Below are 11,606 nucleotides of genomic sequence, written 5' to 3' on the forward strand. Positions count from 1 at the left end.
AACACGGTAATTATGTGTATGAGAGAGAACAAACAAGGCAGCTTTGTATGCTTTAAAAAAAAAAAACCCGAGCATTGCATATGGAAAGCCCTGCATGCACCATGAAAAGCGTGCAGCCTACATGAAAACAAAAATGTACAAGAATGGATTATGCACATTTGGGATCTTCAGGCTTTCATCAACAAAGGATCTGCATATTCAAACAGACAGCCGGTCTACTTTAGCGACCCCCCCCCCCCACCAAAAAAATAAAAAATTCCACATGGCCTGAAACAGCGGATGACAAGATCGTCTCCTGTCTGAGTATTGTCAAGGGATTCTTGGGGTCGCATGGTGTGTTTTTTTTTTTATCCCTCTTGACTTCCTCTTATTCGTATGCCAGCTCTTGTGGTGATTTTACTGTACTCGAAGTGATTCAGGCACTCTGCATTTCTCTCCGAGAGAGACGAGAGGGAATTCACACACACTTAATTAAAGCAAGTGTGTATATAAAAAAAATAGGTGGATAAGGAGAGAAAAAAGGAGCGTGAGGGAATTTCTCCATGCATAACAGCTGCTTAAAGAGACAGGTCACCCAAAAATTAATCAATTACTCTCTTGTTCAAAACATGTTTCAGTTTCTTTCTTCTGTTGAACACAAATGAAGATATACTGAAGAGTTTCTTATAAACAAAGCATGATATAACGAGTGAGTGTAGCTGACAGGAGTGGCACCCGGTGTGGTCTTCTGCTGCTGTAGCCCATCCGCCTCAAGGTTGGACGTGTTGTGTGTTCAGAGATGCTCTTCTGCAGACCTCGGTTGAAACTAGAGGTGTGAACCTACACTGGTCTCACGGTACGGTTCGGTTACCATTATCATGCCATTGATTTGGTTCAATTCGATATCTCGGTGCATCTCCAATGAGTGACACTGATAAACGACAGCGGCACAGTGTTGCCAGATTGGTTTTGGATAGGCATTTCGGTGGGTTTTGGATAGTTTTTGAGCTGGAATCAGTCAGCGACATTTGGCAACACTGCAGCGGCGATCACTGCTGATCCATGATAGACGCGGTGGAGAAAAATCACACGCTCGTGCCTGAATTTCTTATAAACAAAGCATGATATAACGATATATCCATGCTATTACATGATCTAGTAGGATTTCTGTAAATTTAACCAATTCATAGTTTATACGCATTGACCACATGGAAAGGAGTGTCGTTTTTTACATTTAAAGTACATACTCAGAAATGCAGTCGAATACATGTATTTTATAATATATTATCAAATTTCTCATGTTATGTTTACCTTCAGGTCAAATGTTTGAATAAATATGCAGAAATAAATATTAAACAAATATTGCTGAAACACTTTTCAAAAAGTATTGATTACATCTCAATATATATATAAAAAAAGCTAAACAAAATGCAAAAGTTTAGCTTTCAAGATTTTGAAAACAACTTTTTCACAATGTTGTTATTCATGTTTCTTTCTTTCATAAAGCTGTGGTCACACTGCACTTTTCTCCCCATAGACTTCCATTCATAGGCATACGAATGCGTCAGACTGGAAACGCAAGCTCGTGCTGCAAGTGTCGTAGTTCACTGCGTTGGAAAGTTCAAGCTTGGTAAGCTGCGAAATCGCATCATATGATTGCATGAGACCAATCGAGGATCAAAACATGACCATTAAATTATTTAAATTATGGACCAATTGCTGGTGTTTTTAATGTCTAATCATCTTGTTTAATCCCGCCTCTTTTCGCTGCGACATACGACAGAACTTTGCACACACAAACTCTTATGTGACCATAGCATAACAGTTTCAACACCCCAAAATTAAACGATTAGAGCATTTTATATATATATATATATATATATATATATATATATATATATATATATATATATATATATATATATATATATATATATATATATATATATATATATATATATATATATATATATATATATATCTCATATTGCACAGCTGAACAATGCTGGTGGTGCTAATTGACTGATTATTAGTTTATTTTTTCGCTTATTTTTCCTACTATGGTAGTCAATCGCTAACAACAATGAGGATTCTACAAAACATCTTAATTTAAGGTTAATACAAAAAAAAGAAACTCATAATGCATTAAACAAACATGAGAAAAATAATTAAACAATGACATCATTTTCATTTTTCATTTTATTTTGGTGCTGGCAGTAATTGACTTCCATATTATTATTATTATTCCTACTATGGAAGTCAATATCTACCAACAATATAGATTTTTCAGAATATCTTATTTTATGTTCAACACACAAAAACAGAAACTTATGAAGTAATAGAAACCACACGTTGTTGTTGTTTTTCCTACTATGGAAGTCAGTGGTTGCATTCTTCAAAATATCTTCTTTTACTCATCAAGAAATCACAGCCACATGAGAGAAACAGGTAAACAATATTGACATTATTTTATTTTTTTGGTGCTGGCACTAACTGACTTTCATAGTAATTTTGTCCCACTTTTTCCAGTCAATGACTGCCAACAATCCTAATTCTTCAAAATTCCATCTTAATTTAATTTTAACACACAAAAAAGAAACTCATAAAGGATTTACACCAGATGAGAGAAACAATTAAACAAATACATCATTTTTATTTATTTTTTGGGGGGGTGGGGGGGTTGTACTGTCCCTTTAAATAAGTGGAGCGGGCAGTTCTTTAAGATCCCCATGTGAACCGGAAACGTGGAGCTCATTAGTATCCAAAAACCTATGGGTCATTAATTAGTGGCAAACAATGTTCTCCCTAAATATCGACTTCTTAATGGACACGCGGAGACTTTTGGGTCGTGTTCCCGGTGCAGTCAATGGCATTGGCCTCTGAGGGCCTCTGCAATCGGGCTTATGTCATCCTGCGATGCCCTTCAGACACCGGAGCGGGATACTTTTTCCTCATCCTTTCCTTGTTTCTCATTAACTATGCACAATTGTCCTGGGAGGTTTTGCTAGACTGGATAGGGTTTCTTAGAATCTGATTCCTGATGGGGTTTTTTTGGGAAGTGCAGAGTGAGCCTGGAGCATGCAGACGCTTTATATTTCTCTCCCCCAATTTCTCTTTTAACGAAGAGAAGATTTTTTCAACACATTTCTAAACGGTTTTAATCACTAATTTCTAATAACTGAATTATTTTATCTTTGTTGATCTACTGGGATTTTCACGCACAGCCATCTCTAGGGTTTACAGAGAATGGACAAAGAGGAAATATCCAGTGAGCGGCAGTTCTGTGGGTGCAAATGCCTTGTTGATGTCAGAGGAGAATGGCCAGACTAATTCCAGCTGATAGAAAGGCAACAGTAACTCAAATAAGCACTCGTTACAACTAGGGGTGTCAAAATTAATTGTTTCTTCGGTACACCGGGATGCAGACACAGACAATTCGGTATCGGTTCAGTAATAATCATAACCGGTTATTGTGTACTAACATCATTTATCTCATACGCGCGATGTCGCCGTAGCTAACTATGGTGAGAGAGGTGAGCGCAAATGTTTACAATGCTCTAACTACTTAAAAACGCAAAAACTGTGCACAATTACATAGCGTGTGTGTTTGCTGGACAGTCTTTCACTGACGCTGAACAGCAGAAGCCCCTATTACACTGCGATTGAGAGCATGAAAGTAAACTCCATTTCTCTCTCTCTCTCTCACTGTGGCCCATTTGACTGGCTGCGTGACTTCTCTTCTCTCAGCTGTTACAGCAATACTTATGGATCCAGGCACGAGCGCGTGAGTTTTCTCCACCGCGTCTATCATGGATCAGCAGTGATCGCCGCTGCAGTGTTGCCAAATGTAGCGGACTGATTCCAGCTCAAAAACTATCCAAAACCCACCGAAATGCCTATCCAAAACCAATCTGGCAACACTGTGCTACTGTCGTTTGTCAGTGTCACTCATTGGTGATGCACCGAGATATCGAATTGAACCAAATCAATGGCATGATAATGGTAACCGAACCGTAGCGTGAGACCAGTGTAGGTTCACACCTCTAGTTTCAACCGAGGTCTGCAGAAGAGCATCTCTGAACACACAACACGACCAACCTTGAGGCGGATGGGCTACAGCAGCAGAAGACCACACCGGGTGCCACTCCTGTCAGCTACACTCTCAGAAATAAAAGTATAGGAGCTGTCACTTTTTCAAAAGTTACACATTTGGACCTAAAAGGTCCATATTAATACCTCAAGGGTCCCTATTAGTTTCTAAAAAATTTTAAAGGGAACACTTTTGTACTTTTTAGATACTAATATGTACTCTTCAGGTATTAATAGGGATTTTTTAGGTACAAATGTGTACCTTTTGAATAGTTACCACTCCAGTACCTTTATTTCTGAGAGTGTAAGAACTAGAAACTGAGGCTACAATTCACACAGGCTCAACAAAACTGGACAATAAAAGATTGGAGAAACGTTGCCTGGTCTGATGAGTCTCCATTTCTCCTGCCACATTCGGATGGTCGGGTCAGAATTGGGCATCAACAACATGAAAGCATGGATCCATCCTGCCTTGTATCAATGGTTCAGGCTGCTGATGGTGGTGTAATGGTGTGGGGGAGATTTTTTTTGGCACACTTTGGGTCCATAAGTACCAATTAAGCATGGTGTCAACACCACAGCCTACCTGAGTATTGTTGCTGACCATGTCCATCCCTTTATGACCACAGTGTCTCCATCTTCTGATGGCTACTTCCAGCAGGATAACGCACCATGTCATAAAGCGCCAATCATCTCAGACTGGTTTCTTGAACATGACAATGAGTTCACTGTACTCAAATGGCCTCCACAGTCACCAGTTCTCAATCCAATAGAGCACCTTTGGGATGTGGTGGAACGGGAGATTGGCATCATGGATGTGCAGCCGACAAATCTGCAGCAACTGCGTGATGCTATCATGTCAATATGGAGCAAAATTTCTGAGGAATATTTCCAGTACCCTGTTGAATCTACGCCATGAAGGATTACGGCAGTTCTGACGGCAAAAGGTGTACCTAATAAAGTGGCCGTGTATGTATATCATAATCAGCATGAGATAACTCATATTGTGATATGACATTTTTTCTGTCAAATCTTTTGCAGAGTGAGCCCAAAGCATGCAGATGCTTTAAATAAATAAAACAGGACGTCATTTAGAGGAGCACTGCAACAAGTTTCACACATTTCACGAGAACTTTTTACAAACAAAAACAAGATCAGCAGAATCCGCTGTACAGGACCAGCACTGAAGCACTGCACGCATACAGTAGGCTGTTTATCCAAAAAAACTATGTTGGAGGAGGTTAAAGCCGATGTTGATGGGGAGATTCACAATCCTAAACCGGTGTTTGAGTATGAAGGGGGTGTTTTTGTCATCGCTTTGTGTCAGGAACACGACTGCCTGTTTACTCACGCAACAATTATTCAGCCAAATCCCTTTAATGGAGTCCCAGAGACACTGCACTGCCCAGACACGTCTGACAACACACACCACAGCAGCACGTACCCCATATTTGCCACACACACACACACACACTCGTGTAATGCTGTTATTTAGATTCAAAAGAACAGGCAAAACACACGCAAACAATCACACCGAGACAATTACGCGCACACACACACTCATTTTACACTTATTTGGATGCAAAAGAACAGGATACACACACACACACACACACACACACTCATTTTACACTGTTATTTAGATTTTAAATAAAGCAAGCAAAACACACACACTCACACACACATTTTATACTTTTATTTAGATTAAAAAGAACAGCCAAAACACACACACACACAAAGTCACACACACTAACACTCATTTTATACTTTCATTTGGATCCAACAGAACAGGCAAACACACACACACACACACATTTTAAACATTTATTTGGATTTAAAAGAATAGGCAAAACTCTCACACGCAGTCACACACACACACAAACACACACTCACACACACACACACACACACACATTTTATACTTTTATTTGGATTAAAAAGAACAGCCAAAACACACACACACACACACACACACACACAAAGAGTCACACACACTAACACTCATTTTATACTTTCATTTGGATCCAACAGAACAGGCAAACACACACACACACACACACACATTTTATACATTTATTTGGATTTAAAAGAATAGGCAAAACTCTCACACGCAGTCACACACACACACAGAGTCACACACACTCACTCAAATGCACACTCATTTTAAACTTATATTTGGATTCTAAAGTTCAGGCAAAACACATACACACACGGTTACACACACACGCATGCATGTGTGTGTATATGTATGTATGTATGTATATGTATATATATATATATATATATATATATATATATATATATATATATATATATATATATATATATATATATATATATATATATATATAGAGTCACACACGTAGTCACAAACACTCATTTTATACTTTTATTTGGATCCAAAAGAACAGGCAAAACACACACACACACACACACACACACACACATTTTATGCTTTTATTTAGATTCAAAAGAACAAGCAAAACACACACACGCAGACACACACAAACACACACTGTTTTTTAGACTGTACAAACTGTATTTTCTATCCCCCAGCACTACCCCTTGCAGTAAACGAGTCCAGATTTACTCTCTAGAAAAACAACAATAACTCCGTATGATCCAGAAGCCTTTTGAAATATGGGACATCAGCGATGACCCCATAACTCACCATCTCCTCTACTACCTGTGTGGCATATCCGTGACTTTATACACACCTACATCCTCCCTGATACGTCACAAACACACACACACACACACACAGTGACGGACACACAGACACACTCTCACACACACGCACAGTCACTTGAAAGCGTCTTCAACACTTTTAACTCAATGTTGTGCCCGGAGGAAATCTTGTTTAATTAGTTCATTATAATGCAATCAAAGCACGCAGCTCTAACCAACACTCTGTAACAGAATCATATATAAATAAATGTTGATTTTACTCCTAATAGATGCGGGGAATTGTCAAGTCAAACTCTTGATAAACATGAACCGCCAGCAGCAGCATTCACTCCTGATTCACAGAAGAGGCCATGCATGATATACTGATCCACAATTAAAGCTGCTGTTCTTTCCTTCACTTAGAAATAGTCCCAAAGGAACATCGAGTGGACTTTTTGAAATTAAAATGACCTAGAAATTGAGACAGAGGTGGTTTTACACACTGTAAAAAATCCTGGTTGTCTTATCTTTTAAGCTGAATGAATTTAAAATTATGAGTCCATTGAACTTATGTGAAACTGACTTAAAGCAGCTTGTGTAACTTGTAAAATTAAGTTAGAACAAGATTAACTTCATTTAATAAGTTACAATGACCTAAAAACATGCTGTCAGCACTAACTGATCGTATAATTTATTTTACAGTGTAGCAATCAGTAAATCGGTTTAAAAACAACTCAAATACTTTTGTTCTGTAAACCCAAAAATTGAGATCAAGTTGGTTTTATATTCTCATATTCAGACTTTCTCCTTAATAATATACTTTCAGAAAAGTATTATTTGCAAATTCTAAATAGTGAAATCATATTAGCAGCCAATGACTAGCAAACTACAACAGTGTTCACAGTCAATTAAATAGTTGTTGTTTTTAAGTCGTATGTACATGTGATTTCAGACCCTATATTCATTAGCGTAGTAGATAATACAGGGAAGGTTAAATGAAGGAAATGTGCGCATATAAAACCAACTTTACCTCACACACACGCTGAAAACGTTATAGCAGCATTTATAACAGCTCTACAGACATTAAGAAGCGCGAAGATTATGTTTTCGGTGAGGTGAAGGTCAGAGTCTGCGCACAAACAATCGCAAAACATCCATTCTGTTCATTTCTAATATCCAGAAACACAAGCACAGTCCTGCGTTCCTCCGCGGACACAAAACAGAAGCACAAGACAAAGTTTTGTCAAGAAATGACCTCACTATGAGCTCATGCTTTATATTATGAGCAATTATAGGTTACGACAGCCTACTTAATGCATAGTAAAAAAAAAGACGGCTCATATATATCCAAAAGGGTCTTAGTGAAGGAAAATAATACAACTGCACAACTGTTATGCTTTAAACAATAATAGAAATGCCTTTATCGTGTAGCCAAAACAAATCGGACCTGCCGCAAATTCATTCTGCATTTTCTTCCAAATGAGAAAGGAATATATTGAAATAAATAAATAAATAAATAAATAAATAAATAAATAAATAAAATAAATAAATAAATTCACACCGACTTCGATTAAGACATGTTTCCAAACAATAGCACTGGGGTAAAGTTGCTTTTATATTCGCGCATTAGGGCTTTCTCCTTGATATTATAGTTTTAAAAATGTGTTATTTGCCAATTTTAAATAGGAAAACAATATAATCAGCCAATGGCTATAAAATACAGCACTGTTCACGGTCAATTAAATGGAGCTAATGTTGTTATGAAGTTTTGGAAGTGATTTCAGACCGAATATTCCAATCCATGGTACACTATATACGGAGTGTGTCACTGAACGAATGCGCGAATATAAAACCAACTTCACTTCAATACAAAATAGCATATAATGTATTTACGGGATGAATAGCCTAGTCTTCATACAAATAAATAAAAGTACAAGCAAAAAATAATACATGTGCGCGTCTTTATAAGCCAATATCTGCTTGACAAGTTTTTTTGTTTCTCACGCGCAATTCTCGGATTTTCACAAGCCGACATTTGCGTAAAGTTTATTCCGCTCGTTCGGCAAACTTCATCCCATGCAATACCGATCGATATTACACCTGTAAGCGATTATAAATACAGATATAGTCTTACCTTGAGCCGCAGCGGAGCTTATGGTGAGCGATAAAAGAGTAAAAACCCCCACAGAAATCATCATCATCCGCGCAAACAATCCCGATCCGCTCGCAGTCTCTCCACTTCTCCACCACATCATATACAAATCACGCAGAAATCCGGGTGAAATAACCAGAAGAGCTTCTGCAGGTGATGTCTGTAGGAGGAAACAGCCAAATAAAGCGCTGTTGTTGAAGAGAAACGGAGTGAAATACTGGCGGAAGCTTTTTATATATATTTTCCTCTTCTGACAGACAACGCCCGTCAAAACAGCACAGATTGGGTTAAATATCCTCAGTTTCTCCGTCAGTCTCAGTTAATTCAGGTAAATCTCAGGTAAATCAGCTCTCTTGAGGTGAGCTCACGCTCAGGGTCTCCGTGTGCGAGTGAGCGTGTGTGCGTGTATGTGTGTGTGCCGAGGAAGTTCCTCCAGCGCGAGCTCCTCGCCTTCTGATGGAGAGTTGAAGAGGCGCGCGCGTCCCCGAGCCAACCATCGGAGCTCCAGCCAATCAGGAGCCGGCATCCTGAAAGAAGGTTTACCTTCACCAGATGGACAGTGATTGGCTGTGTCATCAAATGTGCTGTTTAATTGTACAGCATTACAATAAAGGCGACCTATTGTGCAAAAAAACTCTTTTATAAAGGGGTTTAAACACAGTTGTGTGTCAGCAGTGTGTGAATATAACCAGCTTCTAATGCTAAACATTAATTAATTGTAATTTTAAAATCACACTTGATCAAAACAGTCTGCAGAAACACTTTGATTGACATTCTCCACTTTGCACGTGTCATCAGCTGGAAAGCTCCTCCCATTAGTGACGATCTCTCCTTCATTAGCATAAGTAGCCCTGAATGAGAAGCAGCTGTCTGTTATTGATGCTAATGATTGAAATTAATTGATGTACAGCTGGTTTTATAAGCAAATTCTGACTTTAGCGTTTAATAAAATAGTAAAGCAGAATTTAAGAAAGGCTAATGCATACACTGTACATAGCAATAGCTGTTCTCACTAATAAAAGTAAGTGCAGTTAACTTATTATGAATAAGTTTGTTCACCTTACAATATTTAAACAAGTAATCCCGCAACGTTTTAGCACATTAAGTTGTTAAACTAAATAGATTCAAGTAATCTTGACTTACAATAATATGTATTTACAACTTTTGAGTGGTCATGGGTCAAAAGCATGTTAATGAAAGAGAATGGTGAAGCAGGAGGAAGAATTAAAACTTAAGCATAATCAGACATAATAAATCTGAGAGCCTTTTCAATTCTTTTATGTTCAAAATGTATTAATATATTAAAATATATTAATATTAATTCATATTAATAATATCTGTATGATTATATAACAAATTATATTATAAATTATATTATATATGTACATAATAATAAATAAAAAAATATTATATTATCATAAATATATACAATTACATAAATATTATTTTCTTATTCAATAATTATTTGAATCAATAATTCTTTTTGGTTAGTTCCTTTATTAATCAGGGGTTGCCACAGTGGAATGAACCGCCAACTTATCCGGCATATGCTTTACTTGTACTGTGAAACACCTATACACGCTCATTCGCACACATACACTATGGACAATTTAGCTTATTCCCCTATAGCCCATGTCTTTGGACTGTGGGGGAAACCGGAGCACCCAGAGGAAACCCACACCAACACGGGGAGAACATGCAAACTCCACACAGAAACACCAACTGACACAGCTGGGACTCGAACCAGTGACCTTCTTTAGCTGCGTAAATTAAATTGTCTGTAGTGTATGTCCTGGTCCTACAGGTTCGGGGTTGAGCATTAGGCTCACGACCCACCTTGTAACAATTTGATCTTACAAAAACACCAACATGATGCGGCTAAACATCAACTTCGATATAAACAGCTCTGGGAGTGAATGAGTAAGTAGGTATTGGTTTTTGTCTTTACTTAAATGTTTTAGTTCAGCTTACATGATAATTTTAAGGCAATCAGTTTCCTGATATTTTCCTACACTAATAAGAAGTTGACACAACTAATTATTTGAAGTTAACGGTAAATGAAGTTTACTTTAATAAGAAGTTCATTGATTCATTCATTCATTTTCTTTTTGGCTTAGTCCTTTTATTAATCAGGGGTCACCACAGCGGAATGAACCGCCAACATATTAATTATAATGAAATAGCCCACTCCTATGAGCACAACACATTATATGTAATCAGGGTGCGAATTATACATTAACAAACGGGGGTAAGTTTGTGTAATACATGCTTCAGAGAATCAAATTTATGTATCTATTTAAATGACAATAGATCACGGTTTAAATATATTTACAGCTCAGAATAATATTAATGCTGGAACATTATTTTCCCTATATGCTTCAGAGAGCAAGGGATTTTTCACAGTATTTCCTCTAATATTTTTTCTTCTGGAGAAAGTCTTATTTGTTTTATTTCGGCTAGAATAAAAACAGTTTTAAGCCATTTTAAGGTCAATATTATTAGCCCCCTTCAGCAATGTTAGTTTTGGATTGTCTCCAGAACAAACCACTGTTATACAATGACTTGCCTAATTACCCTAAATGCCACTTTAAGCTGAATACTAGTGTCTTTAAGAATATCCAGTCTAATATTATGTGCTGTCATCATGGCAAAGATAATAGAAATGAGTTATTAAAACTATTATGATTAGAAATATTCTTTGTTAATCAGAAATTGAGGG

The 11,606-nt window shown here is 37.4% G+C and overlaps 1 protein-coding gene across 1 annotated transcript in view; it reads right to left on the minus strand.

The window, feature by feature from the left end:
* Positions 1 to 9,327, minus strand: part of unc5cb (unc-5 netrin receptor Cb) — a 339,994-nt gene extending 330,667 nt beyond the window's left edge. Inside the window, exon 1 of the mRNA XM_056467431.1 lies at positions 8,870 to 9,327. Within this exon, the coding sequence (XP_056323406.1) occupies positions 8,870 to 8,990 (121 nt within the window). The 5' untranslated portion in view covers positions 8,991 to 9,327. The remainder of the gene's footprint in view (positions 1 to 8,869) is intronic.
* Positions 9,328 to 11,606: the final 2,279 nt, after the last annotated feature.

The sequence above is a fragment of the Danio aesculapii genome, chromosome 10 (assembly GCF_903798145.1).
Source record: "Danio aesculapii chromosome 10, fDanAes4.1, whole genome shotgun sequence".
Taxonomy (NCBI): domain Eukaryota; kingdom Metazoa; phylum Chordata; class Actinopteri; order Cypriniformes; family Danionidae; genus Danio; species Danio aesculapii.